Source organism: Pristiophorus japonicus, chromosome X, assembly GCF_044704955.1.
Source record: "Pristiophorus japonicus isolate sPriJap1 chromosome X, sPriJap1.hap1, whole genome shotgun sequence".
Lineage (NCBI taxonomy): Eukaryota > Metazoa > Chordata > Chondrichthyes > Pristiophoridae > Pristiophorus > Pristiophorus japonicus.
In genome coordinates this window covers 37,676,712-37,700,030 of record NC_092010.1, presented here as the reverse complement: position 1 = coordinate 37,700,030, position 23,319 = coordinate 37,676,712, and the positions used below count along the sequence as shown (strand labels likewise).

Genomic DNA, 23,319 nt, shown 5'->3' with positions numbered 1-23,319 from the left:
GGACATGTTTTGGGGATATTCCTATTCACAGTAATGGCAGCTCCGTACAACAAGACTGGGGTTAAAAACAGTCGGGGGCGTTGCCTGTTCAAATCAACATTTCTGACAGGTCTTGTGGGCGGGACTACTTCCCTAACAAAGCCACAGGCTTCGCGTGCAGTGTTCCTGGGCGGCGTGACATCATGAGCTGCCCCGGACTTTAGAATCATAGAAATATACAGCACAGGACACCATTCGACCCATCGTGTCCGTGCCGGCCGACCAAGAGCTACCCAGCCTAATCCCACTTTCTAGCTCTCGGTCCATAGCCCTGTAGGTTACAGCACTTCAAGTGCACATCCAGGTACTTTTTAAATGTGGTGAGGGTCTCTGCCTCTACCACCCTTTCAGGCAGTGAGTTCCAGACCCCCACCGCCCTCTGGGTGAAGACATTTCCCCTCAAATCCCCTCTAAACCTTCTACCCAATTACTTTAAATCTATGCTCCCTGGTTGTTAACCCCTCTGCCAAGGGAAACAGGTCCGTCCTATCCACTCTATCCAGGCCCCTCATCATTTTATACACCTCAATCAGGTCTTCCCTCAGCCTCCTCTGTTCCAAAAGAAAACAACCCCAGCCTGTCCAATTCTGCTGGTGCAAACCGGAATGCTGCATGTGTGCGGGGACTGATGGTAGGCACGCATCGTATTCGGTGGTTGGAGGCTTGAGTCCGCGGGAAGCCTCTGACTGCAATTTTAGACGGCCTCCAACCCCAATTTTAGGCCCAATGATTCAGCCTCCACAGCCGTTTGGGGCAGAGAATTCCAAAGACTCACGACCCACTGAGTGGAGAAATTTCTCCTTCTCAGTCTTAAATGGTCGACCCCTTACCTTATGCACCCTAGTTCTAGATTCCCCCATCAGGGGAAACAATCTCAGCATCTACCCTGTCAATCCCCCTCAGAATCTTGTGTTTCAATGAGATCACCTCTCATTCTTCCAAACTCCAGAGAGTATAGGCCCAATCTACATAATCGCTCCTCATAGGACAGCCCTCTCATCCCAGGAATCAGTCTGGTGAACTTCTGTTGGACTGCCTCCAAGGCAAGTATATCCTTCCTTAGATAAGGAGACCATAACTGTGCACAATACTCCAGGGGAAATCTCCCAATACCCCCTTTCCACCCAGTATCTCTTTGGCTGGAGCTCTCGGTAGCTCAGCTTCGAACCAATACTCACGATCCACACAGGTCTGTTTGCCCAGTTGAATGTCAATGGTGTTATTCTCTGATCTTCAAACTCTCCTTGTTCTCAATGAGTTTACTCAGAGATTAACTATAGGCACTGAATAAACGTACCCGCTGCACATAGGAAGGAAAGCCAGGCAACGCATGTACTCTATGAACTCGTGCTGCAATCGCTTCAAATGAAGTTGAAAGCGACCTAGGAGTCTTAATAGACTCGATATTCAACATGTCCAAAACCATCGAAATCAATAGACCACTGAACTACACAACAACAACTTGTATTTGTATAGCGCCTTTAACATCATGAAACATCCCAAGGTGCTTCACAGGAGTGTTATGAGACAAAACATTTGACACCGAGCCACATAAGTAGAAATTAGGGCAGGGAGGTAGGTTTTAAGGAGCGTCTTGAAGGAAGAAAGAGAGGTAGAGAGGTGGAGAGGTTTGGGCAGGGAGTTCCAGAGCTTGGGGCCCAGGCAACAGAAGGCACGGCCACCGATGGTGGAGCGATTATAATCAGGGATGCTCAAGAGGGCAGAATTAGAGGAGTGCAGACATCTCGGGGGGAGGGGCCGGGGGGTTGTGAGGCTGGAGGAGATTACAGAGATAGGGAGGGGCGAGGCCATGGAGGGATTTGAAAACAAGAATCAGAATTTTGAAATTGAGGCGTTGCTTAACCGGAAGCTAATGTCGGTCAGCGAGTACAAGGGGTGATGGGTGAACGGGACTTGGTGCGAGTTAGGACACGGGGCAGCCGAGTTTTCGATCACCTCTAGTTTATGTACGATAGAATGTGGGAAGCCAACCAGGAGTGCGTTGGAATAGTCAAGTCTGGAGGTAACAAAGGCACGGATGAGGGCTTCAGCAGCGGATGAGCTGAGGCAGGGGGCGGAGACGGGCGATGTTATGGAGGTGGAAATAGGCGGTCTTAGTTATGCCGCTGATATGTGGTCGAAAGCTCATTTCAGGGTCAAATATGGTACCAAGGTTGCGAACAGTCTGGTTCAGCCTCAGACAGGAGTTGGGGAGAGGGATGGAGTCAGTGGCTAGGGAACGGAATTTGTAGCAGGGACCGAAATCAATGACTTCGGTCTTCCCAATATTTAATTGGAGAAAATTTCTGCTCATCCAGAACTGGATGTCGGACAAGCAGTCTGACAATTTAGAGACCGCGGAGGGGTTGCGAGAAGTGGTGGTGAGGTAGAGCTGGGTGTCATCAGCGTACATGTGGAAACTGACGCTGTGTTTTCAGGTGATGTCACCAAGGGGCAACATGTAGATGTACACGGCCGAAACAGTAGTGAACAAGACAGAGGAACTCACGCTCAAACTATGCAGAGCTCTGGTCAGACCTCACCTGGAGTATTGTGTCCAGTTCTGATCACCAAGACACAAGGGAGACATTCGGGTGCTGGAGCAAGGGCCGAGAGCAGCCACTAGGGTGGTCCCGAGTGTCTGAGGTCAGGCTGACTGGGAGCGACACAGGCAATTCATCCTGGGAAGGAGGTGTCGGAGAGGTGACCAGGTGTATAAGACCGACAAGGGAACGGAAAAAGGTCAGCTGCAATCTTACTTTAAGCGAAGTTGTGGGGAGGTTGGACAAGGGGGACACAGTTTCAAACTAGCAAAAGGTGAATTTAGGACTGATATCAGGCAAGTGTCAGCTGTGGCTCAGTGGATCGCACTCTCACCTCGGAGTCAGAAGGTTGTGGGTTCAAGTCCCACTCCAGAGACTTGAGCACATAAATCCAGGCTGATACTCCAGTGCAGTGCTGAAGGAGCGCCGCACTGCACTGTCGGAGGGACAGAACTGAGGGAGCGCCGCACTGTCGGAGAGGCAGCACTGAGGGAGTGCCGCACTGTCGGAGGGGCAGTACTGAGGGAGTGCCGCACTGTTGGAGGGGCAGTACTGAGGGAGCGCTGCACTGTCGGAGGGGCAGTACTGAGGGAGTGCCGCACTGTCGGAGGGGCAGTACTGAGGGAGTGCCGCACTGTCGGAGGGGCAGTACTGAGGGAGTGCCGCACTGTTGGAGGGGCGGTACTGAAGAAGCGCTGCACTGTCGGAGGGGCAGCACTGAGGGAGTGCTGCACTGTCAGAGGGGCAGTACTGAGGGAGCACCGCACTGTCGGAGAGGCAGCACTGAGGGAGCGCCGCACTGTCGGAGGGGCAGTACTGAGGGAGTGCCGCACTGTCGAAGGGGCAGTACTGAGGGAGCGCTGCACTGTTGAAGGGGGAGTGCTGAGGGAGCGCCGCACTGCGCTGTCGGAGGGGCAGTGCTGAGGGAGCGCCGCACTGTCGGAGGGGCAGTGCTGAGGGAGCGCCGCACTGTCGGAGGTGCCGTCTTTCGGATGAGACGTTAAACCAAGGCCTCGTCTGCTCTCTCAGGTGGACGTAAAAGAAGAAGAGCAGGGGTGTTCTCCCTGGTGTCCTGGGGCCAATATTTATCCCTCAATCAACATCACTAAAACAGATGATCTGTGTCATTATCACATTGTTGTTTGTGGGAGCTTGCTGTGCGCAAATTGGTTGCCGCGTTTCCCACATTACAACAGTGACTACATTTCAACAAGTACTTCATTGGCTGCAAAGCGCTTTGTGATGTTTGTGAAAGGCGCTATAGAAATGCAAGTCTTTCTTTCGCGTTGTGCTTTGCACAAGGAGTGATCGGGACATGGAATGGATTCCCAGAGAGAGGAGCAGCTCACCCAATGGCTCATAAGATCAGAAGGAGCAGGAGTCGGCCATTCGGCCCCTCGAGCATGCTCCGCCATTTAATAAGATCATGGCTGATCTTCCACCTCAACTCCACTTTCCTGCACTCTCCCCATATCCCTGGATTCCCTTAATATCCAAAAATCTATGGATTATTGGTGGGGGGGGGGGCGGTTTGGTGGGGGTGGGGGCTGGGGTAACTGCACTTGTCCAGTACGGTACTGACTTCACAGACAGACCAGGGGAGGTCTTCCCCCACGCTTCCCTCTGATTCCATCCCTTCCTCCAATCTCACCCCCTGCCATGTTTTCACTATCCCCTCTGATCATCCCCTCTCTGACCCCGAACGATCAGTCTTCAGCAAAAGCCTGAGCTTCATCCCCCCACCTCAATGAATTTCCAGCTCGGCACGATGCTGAGCTCTTTTTCCGCCGCCTTCGCCTCCGTGCCCACTTCTTCAGCCAGGAGTCTTCCCCCCGCACAGCTGACCCTTTCTCCCGTGTTCAGAATTCTCGCTCTACCTGGACCCCTCCCTCTGGCCTCTTACCCTCTCGAGACCTCTTCATTGCAAACTGCCGACGGGACATTGGCCGTCTCAATTTCTCTGCTCCCCTCACTCACTCCAACCGACTTCCCTCTGAACGTGCAGCACTCCGCTCGCTCAGATCCAACCCCAACATTGTCATCAAACCTGCTGACCAGGGTGGCGCTGTTGTTGTTTGGCGAACCGACCTCTACCTTGCAGAGGCTGATTGCCAACTCTCCGACACCTCCTCCTACCTCCCCCCTGGACCATGACCCGACTACTGAACATCAAACCATAATTTCCCAGACCGTCATTGACATCATCTCCTCTGGAGATCTTCCCTCCACAGCCACCAACCTCATGGTTCCCCAACACCACACAGCCCACTTCTACCTCCTTCCCCAGACCCACAAACAGGTCTGCCCCGGTAGACCCATCGTATCAGCCTGTTCTTGCCCCACAGAGCTTATTTCTTCCAATCTCAACTCTATTTTTTCTCCCCTTGTCCAGTATCTTCCCACCTACATCCGCGACGCCTCCAATGCCCTCCGTCACTTTAACAGTTTCCAGTTTCCCGGCCCCAACCGTTTCCTTTTCACTTCAATCCCTCTACACTTCCATCCCCCACCAGGACGGCCTGAGGGTGCTCCGCTTCTTCCTCGAGCAGAGGCCCAACCCGTCCCCATCCCCCACCACCCTCCTCCACCCGGCCGAACTTGTTCTCACATTGAACAACTTCTCCTTTAACTCCACTCACTTCCTCCAAATTAAAGGTGTTGCTATGGGAACCCACATGGGCCCTAGCTATGCCTGCCTTTTCGTGGGACATTCTTTGTTCCAGTCCTACTCGGGTCCCCTCCCTCACCTCTTTTTCCGGTACATTGATGACTGTATCGGTGCCGTTTCCTGCTCTCGCCCTGAACTAGAAAATTTAATTCACTTTGCATCCAATTTCCACCCTTCTCTCACCTTCACATGGTCCATCTCCGATTCTTCCCTTCCCTTCCTCGACTTCTCTGCCTCCATCTCTGGGGATAGGCTTTCGACCAGTATCCACTATAAGCCCACTGACTCCCACAGCTACCTGGACTACATGTCCTCCCACCCCGCATCCTGTAAGGACTCCATCCCGTTCTCCCAGTTTCTCCGTCTCCGACATTCTGACGACGCCACCTTTCACACTGGTGCCTCTGACATGTCTTCCTTTTTCCTCAACCGAGGATTCCCCTCCGCCGAGGTTAACATGACCCTCGACCGTGTCCGTTCTATTTCCTGCACCTCTGCTCTCACCCCTTCCCCTCCCTCTCAGAACCAGGATAGGGTTCCCCTTGTCCTCACCTATCACCCCACCAGCCTCCACTTTCAACGGATCATCCTCCGCCATTTCCTCCACCTCCAGCATGATCCCACCACCAATCAAATCTTCCCCTCCCCTCTCAGCGTTCCGTGACACCCTGGTCCATTCCACAGTCACCCCCAGCACCCCCTCCCCTTCCCACGGCACCTTCCTGTTCAAGCGCAAGAGATGTAACACCTGCCCTTTTACCTCCTCCCTTCCCACTATCCAGGGCCACAAACACTCCTTCCAGGTGAAACAGCGATTTACTTGTACTTCTTTCAAGTTGGTATACTATATTCACTGCTCACGGTGTGGTCTCCTCTACATTGGGGAGACCGAGTGTAGATTGGGTGACCGCTTTGCTGAACACCTCTGTTCAGTCCGCAAGTGTAACCCTGAGCTTCCGGTCGCCTGTCACTTTAATTCTCCACTCCCACTCTGACCTCTCCGTCCTCGGTCTCCTACACTGTTCCAACAAAGCTCAACGCAAGCTCGAGGAACAGCACCTCATCTTTCGTTTAGGCACTTTACAGCCTTCTGGACTCAACATCAAGTTCAACAATTTCAGATCATAACCTCTGGCCATCTTTGGCTCCCTTTTGCTCCCCCCGCCCCGCCCCTATGTTTTTTCCCCTTCTTTTCTCTTTGTCTATAATGGCAGCTGGTCATTACCCCGCCATTCACACCCTATCTAAATTAACCTTTTTCTAACTTCTGTCATTACCATTTCAATTCGGCCCATCATCCCTTTTATCTCTAATCTCTCCTGCCTTCCACCCTATCACAGACCTTCCCTCTTGTTCTTTCTTCCCCCCCCCCACTTTCAGTGCTTAAGAATGTTCTCTTTTCGAACATTCGACAGTTCTGACGAAGGGTCATCGACCCGAAACGTTAACTCTGTTTCTCTCTCCACAGATGCTGCCTGACCCGCTGAGTGTTTCCAGCATTTTCTGTTTTTATTGTAGACCAGGAGAGGTTCCAGGTTCCACCACTGTCTGTAGCGAGCCAGCAGATCCCAGCAGGACAAACGGCTGGGGTGGGACAACAGATCTCTGGCACAGGCAGATCGCGGACACAGGCAGCTTGGTTAGATGCCAACCATTGCTCTGCAAGTTGGCGCAGCAGTAATACTCGTTGACAAGCTTGTCATCGGATTAAATCACAAAAGGACACCTTTCATGCAAATAATTCAGGAGGGTGGGCTGGCTGTCAGTTAACAGTTTAGTCAAGGCTCTTGTCGCTGGCAGTGGCCTGGTGCCATTGCCCCAGGCCCCAGTGTCCTGTGGTACCATCCACCTTCTCTGTGCCTCTCTGCACACTGCGCTGTCTTGTGCCAAAGCCTGACCGACGATAAGCCTCCCAGCTCTCTCCGCACATTACCAACTCCTCGCAAAGCTGCCAGCTGCCAGCGCTCCCTCTCTCCTCGCCTCCAGCTCTTCCTGCACGCCTGTGAGAGCCACAGCCACTTGCCAACAGCTCTCTCCGTGCCAGGTGCCTCCAACAGCTCATGGCGCCCAGTTCCTGTTTCTTCCCTTGCCGCTGCTTTGGCGCGCGGCCCAGCCCGCTCTTCACATCTTCCATACCCCACAATTCCTCCGGCTCCACTACGTGTCAGCTGCGGCTCAGTGGGCAGCACCCTCGCCTCTGAGTCAGAAGTCTCACTCCAGAGACTTGAGCACATAAATCTAGGCTGACACTCCAGTGCATTGCTGAGGGAGCGCCGCACTGTCGGAGGGGCAGTACTGAGGGAGCGCCGCACTGTCGGAGGGGCAGTACTGAGGGAGCGCCGCACTGTCGGAGGGGCAGTACTGAGGGAGTGCCGCACTGTCGGAGGGGCAGTACTGAGGGAGCGCCGCACTGTCGGAGGGGCAGTACTGAGGGAGAGCCGCACTGTCGGAGGGGCAGTACTGAGGGAGCGCCGCACTGTCGGAGGGGCGGTACTGAGGGAGCGCCGCACTGTCGGAGGGGCAGTACTGAGGGAGCGCCGCACTGTCGGAGGGGCGGTACTGAGGGAGCGCCGCACTGTCGGAGGGGCGGTACTGAGGGAGCGCCGCACTGTCGGAGGGGCGGTACTGAGGGAGCGCCGCACTGTCGAGAGGTGCCATCTTTCGGATGAGATGTTAAACGGAGGCCCCATCTGCCTCCTCAAGTGGATGTAAAAGATCCCAAGGCACTATTTTGAAGCGCAGCGGGGTTATCCCTGGGGCCAATATTTACCCCTCAACCAACATCACTAAAACAGATTATTGTGTCATTATCTCATTGCTATTTGTGGGAGCTTGCTGTACGCAATTTGGCTGTTGCGTTTACCACATTACAACAGTGACTACACTTCAAAAAGTACTTCATTAGCTGCAAAGCACTTGGAGACGTTTGGTGGTCGTGAAAGGTGCTATAGAAATGCAAGTCTTTCTATTACTAATCCAAGGCAACAGAAGTCCGGAGCCACCTTAATGGACCTGGAAAGACCCCCTCCCACATGGATCCCAGCGACGTTGAACATCTCTGCTTCTCTTTGAATCCCAGGTCGACGATGATGAACATAGCAGCGAGCCGGATTTGTGTGGGCGACTGCTAAGTCCGTTTGGGTCTTTCTCCCCTTCCTCACCACCCTCCGGTCATGTGACGTGGTCAGGGGCTGCCGCTGACAATGCGAGCCCCCCTGAATTGGCTCGGCCCCTCTGGAGCCGGCGGGAGCTCGCCCCCATTATTACAATGTATCTCGTGCCTCGGACCTCCTTGTTCGGGCTCGCACGAGAAGCCTGCCGCTAGTTACACGCCACAATCAGCTTCTGGCTGATGTTAATAGAGGGATGAATATTGGCCAAGGCACCAGGAAACCATCTCGCTCCTCTTCGAAATAATGCCGTGGGATCGTTTAAATCCACCTGAGAGAGCAGACGGGGCCTCGGTTTAACGTCTCATTCGAAAGACGGCACCTCCGACAGTGCGGCGCTCCCTCGGAACCGCCCTCCGACAGTGCGGCGCTCCCTCAGTACTGCCCCTCCGACAGTGCGGCACTCCCTCAGAATCGCCCCTCCGACAGTGCGACGCTCCCTCAGTACTGCCCCTCTGACAGTGCGGCGCTCCCTCAGTACTGCCCCTCCGACAGTGCGGTGCTCCCTCAGTACTGCCCCTCCGACAGTGCGGCGCTCCCTCAGTACTGCCCCTCCGACAGTGCGGTGCTCCCTCAGTACTGCCCTTCCAACAGTGCGGCGCTCCCTCAGTACTGCCCCTCTGACAGTGCGGCGCTCCCTCAGTACTGCCCCTCTGACAGTGCGGCGCTCCCTCAGTACTGCCCCTCCGACAGTGCGACACTCCCATAGTACCGCCTCTCCGACAGTGCGGCCCTCCCACAGTACCGCCCCTCCGACAGTGCGGCACTCCCTCAGTACCGCCCCTCCGACAGTGCAGTGCTCCCTCAGTACTGTCCCTCCGACAGTGCGGCACTCCCTCAGTACCACCCCTCAGTACCACCCCTCCAACAGTGCAGCAGTCCCTCAGTACTCCACTGAATTTCCAGACACTCAGTAGTCTAAATATTCTTAGAAGGTCCTGTCCTTCCCTCAGCAAATATTTGGTGGACACGGTTTATATTAAAACGAAATGGCAGATGGAGCGCACTTCAAACTGTGAGCAATCGCAATCACTGGCAAATTGTCTAATTATACAGCGAGAGGAATAACAGACAATTCAGTTTGATTTGCTGCCGATTACATATACTAACTTGAAAAATCAATCTTTTTGTAATTCAGGCCTTTTATGAATTCTCACCTATGTAAGTACATCTTCATTAATTCATTTGTTATGTGCAATTAAACCAGTCTTAAAGACTGCACGAATATAAGTAGGTGAATCACAGAATCATAGAATGGTCCCAGCACAGAAGAAGGCCATTCAGCCCATTGAGACCACGCCAGCTCTCTGCAAGAGCACCTCAGCCAGTCCCACTCTCCCCACCCTTTCCCCGTAGCCCTGCAAAGTGGTGTGTTCAGCATGTGTTAAACAGAAGCAGATTTTAAAAGACTGAACTTGAATGATGGTGATTTACACAGGAACAGGAGGAGGCCGTTCAGCCCCTCGAGCCTGTTACATTAGGAACAGGAGGAGGCCATTCAGCCCCTCGAGCCTGTTACATTAGGAACAGGAGGAGGCCATTCAGCCCCTCGAGCCTGTTACATTAGGAACAGGAGGAGGCCATTCAGCCCCTCGAGCCTGTTACATTAGGAACAGGAGGAGGCCATTCAGCCCCTCGAGCCTGTTACATTAGGAACAGGAGGAGGCCATTCAGCCCCTCGAGCCTGTTACATTAGGAACAGGAGGAGGCCATTCAGCCCCTCGAGCCTGTTACATTAGGAACAGGAGGAGGCCATTCAGCCCCTCGAGCCTGTTACATTAGGAACAGGAGGAGGCCATTCAGCCCCTCGAGCCTGTTACATTAGGAACAGGAGGAGGCCATTCAGCCCCTCGAGCCTGTTACATTAGGAACAGGAGGAGGCCATTCAGCCCTTGACCCGGTTACATTAGGAACAGGAGGCCATTCAGCCCCTCGAGCCTGTTACATTAGGAACAGGAGGAGGCCGTTCAGCCCCTCGAGCCCGCCACAAACTGCGTTCCCTAGCCACTAACTCCATCCCTCTCCCTAGCATCTGTCTAAGGCTGAACCAGACTGTTCACAAACTAGGTGTCATATTTGACCCTGAAATGAGCTTCCGGCAACATATTCGCGGCATAACTAAAACCGCCTATTTCCACCTCTGCCCTTGCCTCGGCTCATCCGTGCCTTTGTTACCTCTAGACTCAACTACTCCAACGCACTCCTGGCCGGCCTCCCACAGTCTACCCTACGTAAACTAGAGGTGATCGAAAACTCGACTGCCCCCGTGTCCTAACTCGTTTCGAGTCCCACTCACCCATCACCCCCTGTGCTCACTGACCCCGTGTCCTAACTCGCACCCAGTCCCACTCACCCATCACCCCCTGTGCTCACTGACCCCGTGTCCTAACTCGCACCCAGTCCCACTCACCCATCACCCCCTGTGCTCGCTGACCTACATTGGCTCCCGGTTTAGCAACGCCTCGATTTCAAAATTCTCATCCTTGTTTACAAATCTCTCCATGGCCCTCGCCCCTCCCTATCTCTGTAATCTCCTCCAGCCCCCGCCCCTCCCCCCGAGATGTCTGCACTCCTCTAATTCTGCCCTCCTGACCATCCCTGATTATAATCGCTCCACTATCGGTGGCCGTGCCTTCTGTTGCCTGGGCCCCAAGCTCTGGAACTCCCTCCCGAAACCTCTCCGCCTCTCTATCTCTTTCTCCTCCTTCAAGACGCTGCTTAAAACCTACCTCTTTGACCAAGCTTTTGGTCACGTGCCCTAATATCTCCTTATGTGGCTGTGTCAAATTTTGTTTGATAACGCTCCTGTGAATCGCCTTGGGACGTTTTACTGCGTTAAAGGCGCTATATAAATGCAAGTTGTTGTTTAAAACACGTGGCAAGTTCAGTTCGCCCAGTGTTGGGTGATACTGACCACCGAGCCAATATTACAGCAGAACCAATTCCACGGCACACAGATCCTCAGGCAATATTCCAATCCCATTCCTTCCAGCAGTTCGGCAACATAAATACAGCATTCGAGACAGCTCCGCTCCCACCCACTGCCCACGCACTCTGACGAGGAATACAAAAGCCTTCCATCATGTTGAGATGATGCCTTTCTTGCTTGTGTGTCAAGTACAGATGCACCACTAACTGGAGATAAGGCAAAGCCAAAAGAGCCAGAATAATTGGCAGTGAAAGGAAATGAGGGAAAAGGTAGAAAATACCAAAGGGGACTAGAAAAGTGGAAGAAAAAGCGATGTAGAACAGTAAAAAAATATATAGCAGTGTATTTAGAAAGGATAAAGGTACAAGTTACATAGCCGACGTTATATAAACTTCTCAAATTCTCGCACAGACACACACACACACGGTGCACACGCGCGCACACAGCACACACACACACGCATGCACAGTGCACGCACACAGTGCAGGCACACACAGTGCATGCACACACACACAGTGCGCGCACACACAGTGCACCCGCACACACACACAGTGCACACACACACGCACATATACAGTGCAGGCACACACAGTGCACGCACAAACACATACAGTGCACGCACGCACACACACAGTGCACACACACAGACAGTGCACGCGCACACTGTGCACACACCGTGCACGCGCACACAGCGCACGTGCACACATACACACAGCGCACACACACACACAGCGCTCGCACGCACACACACAGCGCTCGCACGCACACACATACAGTGCACGCACACACACACACACACACACACACACACACACAGTGCACACGCACAGGCGCACACACACACACAGATGTGCGCTCATACAGACGTGCGTGCATACACTGCGCGCGCACAAGTGCACACACACATGGATACGCCCGCATACTGGTGCATACACTCACACGTGCACACACATGCACGCACAAGTGCACATACACGCGGGTGCACACACAACACGCATCTGCGCGCGTGCGCGCACACGCGTGCGGTACACACAGTGCACACAAACACATGCATGGATACATGCCCACACACACACGCATGGACACATGCCCACACACACACAGGCAAACACAGGGGCGCACACACAAAGTGAATGCACACAGTGCACACACGTGCACAGTGCGCGCACACACGTACGTACAGTGCACACACTCGTCCACACACACGTGCAAACACACGCTGCATGCACATACACATACATACAGTGCACACACGTGCACACAGAAAACATGCACACAAGCACACAGTGCACACACACGTACACACAGTGCACGACACAGTGCACACATCAACTATTACATCCCTATTTCCATTGCCACTAACCAATTTCCAGTTTTTTCACATTTTTTATATGAACAGGTTAAAAAAGGAGCTCCAGAATGATCGACACTGTCTACAAATTGCATACTCATTATTTCGCTTTCTCCCCTCTCCTCCATCTCCTGAAGGCACTGACACGTTGGGAGATATTTCCATTGTTGCCTTCTGGTACCTCAGCCAAGTAGCCATTCTTCATGTGCGAGCCTCAACAGAGCGGGCAAACATTTCAGCCTGGGCGGGGATGGAGAGCGGGCGGAGTCAGATCAAACGCCCGTTACAAACACCGCCCAATTAATCTTTCGATCGACAGGAGCTTGAATTACACGGGGTTGGGGGGGCAGCCCATCCACTACCGCCCGTTTTACACGCCTTCCAAAATTGAAAGTTTTGCCCTCCATCCATGGGCTATTTGACTGTGGACGGCATCACAGACTAGCCTGATTCTATCTTCACCAAACACACACACACACACACAGACACACACACACACTTTTTCTACCGTCGAGTTATAGGATGGTGATCAGGAGTGGGAACGTTGGCTGGTTTTTCCCCTCCCTAGTCCTGCGTGAGGTCAGCACAGATCAAGAATCATACTTGGGACCTTCCTGGCTAATCGGCTTCAGTTTCACAACCAATTAGCGCATTTCTCTATTCAGCAATCAGAGGCAAAAACATCAGCCGTGGCTCAGTGGGCAGCACTCTCGCCTGAGTCGGAAGGTTGTGGGTTCAAGTCCCACTCCAGGAACTTCAGCACATAAATATCTAGGCTGACACTCCAGTGCAGTGCTGAGGGAGCGCCGCACTGTCGGAAAGGCGGTACTGAGGGAGCGTCACACTGTCGGAAGGGCAGTACTGAGGGAGTGCCGTACTGTCGGAGGGGCAGTGCTGAGGGAACGCCGCACTGTCGGAAGGGCGGTACTGAGGGAGCGTCACACTGTCGGAGGGGCGGTACTGAGGGAGCGTCACACTGTCAGAAGGGCAGTACTGAGGGAGTGCCGCACTGTCGGAGGGGCAGTACTGAGGGAGCGCCGCACTGTCCGAGAGGCGGTACTGAGGGAGCGCCGCACTGTCAGAGGGGCAGTACTGAGGGAGTGCCACACTGTCGGAGAGGCAGTACTGAGGAAGCGTCATACTGTCAGAGGGGCGGTACTGAGGGAGCGCCGCACTGTTGGAGGGGCAGTACTGAGGGAGCGCCGCACTGTCTTTCAGTGGAGATATTAAACCGAGGCCCCGTCTGCTCTCTCAGGTGGACATAAAAGCTCCCATGGCACTATTTCGAAGAAGAGCAGTGGAGTTATCCCCGGTGTCCTGGCCAATATTTATCCCTCAACCAACATCACTAAAACAGATGATCTCGGTCATTATCACATTGCTGTTTGTGGGAGCTTGCTGAGCGCAAATTGGCTGCTGTGTTTCCCACATTTCAACAGTGACTACACTCCAAAAACTACTTCATTGGCTGTAAAGCACTAAAGAACGTCCTGAGGTCATGAAAGATGCTATAGAAATGCAAGTTTCCAGTGGCCATTTTAAGTGTTGCAACTGCTGCTAGTCTTGTAATATTATAAGGGAACATTTGCAGGACTATGAGCAGGGGGGATTGGATGGCTCTTACACAGGCACGATGGGCCGAATGGCCTTCTGTGCTGTATGATTGTGATAGATACGGTACTTCGAGCGTCATGTTATTAAAGTCCACTGCAGACTGCAAGAAATCAGAAACCAATTTCTCTAAACCCTAATACCAATATATACTCGTGCTTTGCCAATACAATTTAATGGAGAGATGTGCATTCATTTTCTAGCTATCCAACATCATTAAATTAGATATATGTGGCATTTCCGTCTACTAACCCTAGATTGGCCTCCATCAGATCCATGAGAAAAGAGCTGAATGTTGTCCTAATTTGGAGTTCAGTCAGTCCCCTCACCCCCCTGTACAATGGTGGGACTTAAGGTGCAAAATGCATTTTGAAATCCTACCATTGGCTGAAAAGAAAGACTTGCATTTCCAAACACCTTTCACATCCTCAGGACATCCCAAAGCACTTTACAGCCAATGAAGTACTTTTGAAATGTGGTCACTGTTGAAATGTGGGAAACACAGCAGCCAATTTGCACACAGCAAGCTCCCACAAACAGCAATGTGATAATGGCCAGATAATCTGTTTAAGCGATGTTGGTTGAGATGATAAATATTGGCCAAGACACCGGGGAGAACTCCCCTGCTCTTCTTCGAAATAGTGCTATGGGATCGTTTACATCAACCCGAGAGAGCAGACGGGGCCTCGGTTTAACGTCTCATCTGAAAGACGACACCTCCGACAGTGCAGCGCTCCCTCAGTACTGCCCCTCCGACAGTGTGGCGCTCCCTCAGTACTGCCCCTCCAACAGTGCGGCACTCCCTCAGTGCTGCCCCTCCGACAGTGCGGTGCTCCCTCAACACTGCACTGGAGTGTCAGCATAGGTTTATGTGCTCAAGCCCCTGGAGTAGGACTTGAACCCACAACCTTCTGACTCATATGTGCACATGTGTCAGAATGGAGATTATTATGGTCTACCCCCTCCCCCCATTCAGCATGAACCAGCAGGTTCACACTACCATGCAATCTTCAACCACACATCAGGGCAAACAACACAACACAAGGCAAATGACAGAGGGACAATACTCTCGTTGGTGCTGCACATCATCCACTGGTGACAGGATTGGATATTAATATTCAGTGTCAGCTGTGGCTCAGTGGGCAGCACACTCACCTATGAGTTAGAAGGTTGTGAGTTCAAGTCTCACTCCAGGGACTTGAGCACATAAATCTAGGCTGACACTCCAGTGCAGTGCTGAGGGAGTGCTGCACTGTCGGAAGGGCGTGCTGAGGGAGTGCCGCACTGTCGGAGGGGCCGTTTTTCGGATGAGACGTTAAACCGAGGCCCTGCCTGCTTTCTCAGGTGGATGTAAAAGATCCCATGGCACTATTTCAAAGACAAGCAGGGGGAGCTATCCCCGGTGTCCTGGCCAATATTTATCCCTCAATCAACATCACTAAAACAGATTATCTGGTCATTATCACATTGCCGTTTGTGGGAGCTTGCTGTGCGCAAATTGGCTGCTGCGTTTCCCACATTACAACAGTGACTACATTTCAAAAGTACTTCATGGACTGTGAAGCGCTTTGGGACGTCTGGTGGAAAGGGGTGCCCACCTGGCAAATTGGGATAAAATTGCTCCCACGTGGGAAATAATGGACAACATTACAAGGCGATGAGTGACCTTCTGAAATGCTTTACGCGACCTCGTAAACTGTGAGAGCAAAGGTTAGAAGCATTGACTAAACTGCAAGCCAAGAGTGCAACACTGAAATTATTCCCATCTATCCACTGATTCTCCTTAATAGCATCCTGGAATTTGGCGGGTAGGGGGTGGTTTTAATCAGTTGCCCATCTTTTTTCGGTTGGTGCTATGCCAACAGGCCATGCATTATGTGCGTGATCACTTCCAAACTGAGAGATTCATTCTGATATAATCATTGCAAAAAAAACCCCATTAAACCTCCCAGGAGGAAGCGGTCACTACATATTGTATCATTTCATCCAGCCAATTGACAAAACTCGCTTTACAATCCGATTCAGTCTCAACACAAACTTCAGGAACAGGACCGGATCTCCCTCGTCAGGCCTCAGCGAGCTCGCCCCCAGCGTCCTGTTGGACTCTCTACCCGTCAGTCAACTCCCCCCACCCCCTCATTTTTGGTCAGTCCTGCCAAAGGACCTACCCAGCTGAGGGATTTGCTGTGCATTTGCAGCATCTTCTGCTTTCAGAAGAATGTTTGACCGCAGGAGAAACTTCTTTACCCAGAGAGTGGTGAGAATGTGGAACTTGCTGCCACAGGGAGTGGTTGAGGTGAATAGTATTGATGCATTTAAGGGGAGGCTAGACAAACATATGAGGGAGAAGGGAATAGAGGGTTATGCTGATAGTTAGATGAGGAAAGACAGGAGGAGGCTCAAGTGGAGCATAAAGGCCGGCATGGACTGGTTGAGCCGAATGGCCCGTTTCTGTGCCGAATATCCCGTGTAATTTCAAACGACTGCCCCTTTGGATATTAATCAGTAGCCAATAAAAGCAAAGAAGACTATTTTCTTATCAGGTGATAACATAGGAGCACGAGGAGGCCATTCAGCCTTTTGTACCTGTTTCGCCATTCAATTAGATCGCAGCTGATCTGTATCTTAAGAACATAAGAATTAGGAGCAGGAGTAGGCCATTTGGCCCCTCAAGCCTGCTCCGCCATTTAATAAGATCTACCGGCCTTAATACCCTTACCCAACAAATATCCATCAATTTCTATTTTGACATTTTCAATTGACCCCCCCCCCCCCAGCCTCAGCTTTTTGGGGGAAGGAAGTTCCAGATTCCCACTGCCCTTTGTGTGAAGAAGTGCTTCCTGACATCACCCCTGAACGGCCTGGCTCTGATTCTAAGATGATGCCCCCTTGTTCTGGACTGCCCCACCAGAGGGAACTCTCTTTCCACCCTATCGCATTCTTTAATCATCTTAGACACCTTAATGAGATCAGCCTGCTATGCTCGGGGGTGGGGAATGGCATTTCAAGCCACATCTCCATCGGCAGAAATGTACAAACCCTTGTCCATTTCAGGACTGTTGGAGAAAAGGCTGCGGGGGGAGGTTATCTCCGGGAGGGGGAGGTTTTGCAACCGTACCTGGTCTGGTCCCTGGAAGCAGATCCGGCACAATGGGCTTCTCATCCCGCTCTCGGTGCTGCTGAGAGACACCGAGTCCATCCCCGGTTGGAGCACCGCATCCCTCCCCTTGTCCTCTGCTCCTCCTCGGCCGGCTCCGGCGGCGTCCGCCCCGTAGCACTCGTCCTCGGCCCGGGACGAGCAATTGGGGAAGGGAGGCCATCCGCACCCCGATCGGGCCAGCTCTCCATCGCCATCCCCTCCTCCTCCTCCTCCTCTCCGGCCCGTCTCCAAATCCTGCTCGCTCCTTTGCATCGCGAAAGATCTCATCAAAACCAGCACCTTTAGGTCATTGAAAACCATGCGGATTTGATACTTGAACATCATTCACATGTGGGTGGGGTTTTTCTTTGCACTGGACGGGATGCAAAACAAAAGCAAAGGAAAACAAATAAACGCGTTTGCTTTGGAAAAAATAAATAAGATTGTTGATCGCTGCTCCAGAAAAAAACAAATAAATAGGCGTCCAAATACAGAGATCGCTCGGCTCCCCGAGGCTGCACAGAGGTGCTAGATCGCGGTCGAAGCCGCCGGAGCCACTGGACGGGCGCCTCCCGTTGTCCCAACACCGATCACCGGCCGCTCCTTTGCCCCGGTCCCCTCGCCACCGCGCTCGTCCTCTTTCATGTCGGCGCGCCACATTCCCCAACCCGCGCACGTCCTGCGCCCAGCACACGGGCAAAAACACACACACACACACCCCTCCCTCCCTCCCGACAGACAGCCCGCCCGCCCGACGTGTGTGTGTTTCAAAGCAGCCCTGCCTCCATTTCACGGTCTCTCCACCCCTGACCCTCCCCCCTACACACATACACCCCCTCAGTCACCGGGCTCAACATCTCTCCCCCAACCCTCAATATTCCCAATCACACAGTTCTTCACATTATATTCAACCCCCGCCACTTCTTAAAAGCCAGCCGCACCTCGACGTCGCCCACGTGTCAATTTCCCACCGAATCTGTCAGTTTCAGTCAATTTCACCGGGCGGCGGCTCCCGGGGAATAATCCACCCTGCCCCGAATCTCCTTTTCTATTTCCAGCTTCCCGTTTATTGGGGGGGGGGGGGGTGAGAAGGGATTATAATATTGGATTTTTACCCGCATAAACATGCCAGGAAAAAAAGGACGTCTCCTTAAATCACTGCCTCAACTTGTATTTATATAGCGCCTTTGGAGTGGAACGTCCCAAGGCGCTTCACAGGAGTATTATGAGATAATAAATTTGACACCGAGCCACATAAGGAGAAATTAGCGCAAGTGACCAAAAGCTTGGTCAAAGAGGTTGGTTTTAAGGAGCGCCTTGAAGGAGGAAATAGAGGTAGAGAGGTTTAGGCAGGGAGTTCGAGAGCTTGGGGCCCAGGCAACAGAAGGCACGGCCACCGATGGTGGAGCGATTATAATCAGGGATGGTCAGGAGGGCAGAGTTAGAGGAGCGCAGACATCTCAGTGTGGGGGGGGAGGGGGGTGTTGGAGGAGGTTACAGAGATAGGGAGGGATGAGACCGTGGAGGGATTTGAAGACAAGGATGAGAATTTTGAAATCGAGGTGTTGCTTAACCGGGAGCCAATGTAGGTCAGCGAGCACAGGGGGTGTTGGGTGAGCGGGACTTGGTGCGAGTTAGGACACGGGGCAGTGAGCACAGGGGGTGATGGATGAGCGGGACTGGGTGTGAGTTAGGACACAGGGCAGTGAGCACAGGGGGTGATGGGTGAGCGGGACTGGGTGTGAGTTAGGACACAGGGCAGTGAGCACAGGGGGTGATGGATGAGCGGGACTGGGTGTGAGTTAGGACACAGGGCAGTGAGCACAGGGGGTGATGGGTGAGCGAGACTTGGTGCGAGTTAGGACACAGGGCAGCCGAGTTTTGGATCATCTCTAGTTTACCTCTTTGACCCAACTTTCGGTCAACTGTCCTAATTGGGCTGATAGGTAGCAAGTAACATTCGCACCACACAAGTGACAGGCAATGACCATCTTCAATAAGCGAGAGTCTAACCACTGCCCCTTGACATTCAACGGCATTACCATCGCCAAATCCCCCACTATCAACATCCTGAGGGTAACCAGAAACTTAACTGGACCAGCCACATAAATATTGTAGCAACAAGAGCGGGTCAGAGGCTGGGTATTCTGTGGCGAGTGTCTCACCTCCTGACTCCCCAAAGCCTTCCCACCATCTACAAGGCACAAGTCAGGAGTGTGATGGAACACTCTCCACTTGCCTGGATGAGTGCAGCTCCAACAACACTCGAGAAGCTCGACACCATCCAGGACAAAGCAGCCCGCTTGATCGGCACCCCATCCCCCACCTTCAACATTCACTCCCTCCACCACCGGCGCACCGTGGCTGCAGTGTGTACCATCTACAAGATGCACTGCAGCAACTCGCCAAGGCTTCTTCGACAGCACCTCCCAAACCCTCGACCTCTACCGCCTAGCAGGACAAGGGCAGCAGGCGCGTGGGAACACCACCTCCTCCACGTTCCCCTCCGAGTCACACACCATCCTGACTTGGAAATATATCGCTGTTCCTTCATCGTCGCTGGGTCACAATCCTGGAACTCCCTCCCTAACAGCACTGTGGGAGCACCTTCACCACACGGACTGCAGCGGTTCAAGCAGGCGGCTCACCACCACCTTCTCAAGGGGCAATTAGGGATGGGCAATAAATGCCGGCTTTGCCAGCAACGTCCACATCCCAGGAGCAATTTTAAAAAAAATGTTGCTTATGTGGCTCGGTGTCAAATGTTGTTGCTAACACTCCGGTGAATCACCTTGGGACGTTCCACGACATTAAAGGCGCTATATAGACATGGTTGTTGTTGAAAAGCCCACCAGCTCTATCCAGCCAGTCCCATCCAGATAAGGTGTGACCTGCAGATACCGTCAACCTCACGATGTCAGGGGAGAGGATAAGCGGATAGGGAGGGAGAAAATGACAGCGAAAAAAACTGATTTCCAAAGTGAGTGAAAGCGTTAATGTGTCATAAGACCATCAGAACATAAGCATTAGGGGCAGGAGTCGGCCATTCGGCCCCTCGAGCCTCCTCCTCCATTCAATGAGATCATGGCTGATCTTCTACCTCAACTCCACTTTCCTGCACTGTCCCCATGTCCCTTGATTCCCTCAATATCCAAAAATCTATCGATCTCAGCCTTGAATATACTCAACGACTGAGCCTCCAGAGCTCTCTCCAAAGGTTCACCACCCTCTGAGTGAAGAAATTCCTCCTCAACTCAGTCCTAAATGGCCGACCCCTTATTCTGAGACTGTGACCCTTGGTTCTAGACTCCCCAGCCAGAGGAAACATCCTCCCTGCATCTACCCTGTCAAGAATTCTGTATGTTTCAATGAGATCACCTCTCATTCTTCTAAACTCAAGAGAATATAGGCTAAGCCTGCTCAAACTCTCCTCATCGGAGAGCCCTGTTCTCCCTGGGAGTGTGGAGCAGTTGGATGAGAATTCACGGGCGATGACCAGCAGTGTGTATTGCAACGCCTATAGTCAGTCTGGAGCCTTCCTGCATAAACTGATTCAATTAAAGAAATTGTCACCGCCAGCAGCTCCTATTAGTGCAACACAACTTCGCTACTTTAGATCGCAACTGCAAGGCCCGAAGGACTTGTCACGACATTCGATCCCATTAATAATTGCTTCGTGGAACGGTACCTGCGACCAAACATCACAACTGCAAAAAATGATTAATATTTAGCGCGAATCAACAGCGTTTCAATCCTCATCAGCAAAATTATCAATTTAATTTCAGGATTAAACTAGCTGTTGAGCCGTTGCGGAGGAGGGTGAATTGAAAATTTTAAAATGGAAATTGATAGGTTTTTCTGTTGGGTAAGGGTATTAAAGGTTAGGGAAACAAGGCGGGTTGATGGAGTCACGATACAAATCAGGCATGATTTCACTGAATGGCGGAACAGGCTCGAGGGGCTGAATGGCCTCCTCCTGTTCCTAATGTAACAGGCTTGAGGGGCTGAATGGCCTCCTCCTGTTCCTAATGTAACAGGCTTGAGGGGCTGAATGGCCTCCTCCTGTTCCTAATGTAACAGGCTTGAGGGGCTGAATGGCCTCCTCCTGTTCCAATGTAACAGGCTCAAGGGGCTGAATGGCCTCCTCCTGTTCCTAATGTAACAGGCTTGAGGGGCTGAATAGCCCCCTCCTGTTCATAAGAACATAAGAAATAGGAGCAGGAGTAGGCCACCTGGCTCCTCGAGCCTGCTCCGCCACTCAATAAGATCATGGCTGATCTGATCATGGACTCAGCTCCACTTCCCTGCCCGCTCCCCATAACCCTTTATTCCCTTATCGCTCAAAAATCTGTCTATCTCTGCCTTAAATTAGGTTAGCCTGACATCAGTAGTGGGGAAAATGTTGGAATCAATTATTAAAGATGAAATAGCAGTGCATTTGGAAAGCAGTGACAGGATCGGTCCAAGTCAGCATGGATTTATGAAAGGGAAATCATGCTTGACAAATCTTCTAGAATTTTTTGAGGATGTAACTAGTAGAGTGGACAAGGGAGAACCAGTGGATGTGGTGTATTTGGACTTTCAAAAGGCTTTTGACAAGGTCCCACACAAGAGATTAGTGTGCAACATTAAAGCATATGGTATTGGGGGTAATGTATTGACGTGGATAGAGAACTAGTTGGCAGACAGGAAGCAGAAAGTCGGGATAAATGGGTTATTTTCAGAATCACAGGCAGTGACTAGTGGGATGCCGCAGGGCTCAGTGCTGGGACCCCAGCTCTTTACAATATACATCAATGATTTAGATGAAGGAATTGAGTGTAATATCTCCAAGTTTGCAGATGACATGAAGCTGGGTGGTGGTGTGAGCTGTGAGGAGGATGCTAAGAGGCTGCAGGGTGACTTGGATAGGTTAGGTGAGTGGGCAACTGCATGGCAGATGCAGTATAATGTGGATAAATGTGAGGTGATCCACTTTGGTGGCAAAAACATGAAGGCAGAATATTATCTGAATGGCGGCAGATTAGGAAAAGGGGAGGTGCAACGAGACCTGAGTGTCATGGTACATAGAAACATAGAAACATAGAAAATAGGTGCAGGAGTAGGCCATTCAGCCCTTCTAGCCTGCACCGCCATTCAATGAGTTCATGGCTGAACATTCAACTTCAGTACCCCATTCCTGCTTTCTCGCCATACCCCTTGATCCCCCTAGTAGTAAGGACCTCATCCAACTCCTTTTTGAATATATTTAGTGAATTGGCCTCAACAACTTTCTGTGGTAGAGAATTCCACAGGTTCACCACTCTCTGGGGGAAGAAGTTCCTCCGCATCTCGGTCCTAAATGGCTTACCCCTTATCCTTAGACTGTGACCTCTGGTTCTGGACTTACCCAACATTGGGAACATTCTTCCTGCATCTAACCTGTCTAACCCCGTCAGAATTTTAAATGTTTCTATGAGGTCCCCTCTCATTCTTCTGAACTCCAGTGAATACAAGCCCAGTTGATCCAGTCTTTCTTGATAGGTCAGTCCCCCCATCCCGGGAATCAGTCTGGTGAACCTTCGCTGCACTCCCTCAATAGCAAGAATGTCCTTCCTCAGGTTAGGAGACCAAAACTGTACACAATACTCCAGGTGTGGCCTCACCAAGGCCCTGTACAACTGTAGCAACACCTCCCTGCCCCTGTACTCAAATCCCCTCGCTATGAAGGCCAACATGCCATTTGCTTTCTTAACCGCCTGCTGCACCTGCATGCCAACCTTCAATGACTGATGTACCATGACACCCAGGTCTCTTTGCACCTCCCCTTTTCCTAATCTGTCACCATTCAGATAATAGTCTGTCTCTCTGTTTTTACCACCAAAGTGGA

The 23,319-nt window shown here is 52.0% G+C and overlaps 1 protein-coding gene across 1 annotated transcript in view; it reads right to left on the bottom strand.

Moving 5' to 3' along the window:
• LOC139240896 (E3 ubiquitin-protein ligase MARCHF9-like) overlaps window positions 1-18,131 on the bottom strand; it is a 73,685-nt gene extending 55,554 nt beyond the window's left edge. The window contains exon 1 of the mRNA XM_070869404.1: window positions 17,430-18,131. Coding sequence (XP_070725505.1) covers window positions 17,430-17,795 — 366 coding nt within the window. The 5' untranslated portion in view covers window positions 17,796-18,131. The remainder of the gene's footprint in view (window positions 1-17,429) is intronic.
• Between the last annotated feature and the right edge of the window lie 5,188 nt (window positions 18,132-23,319).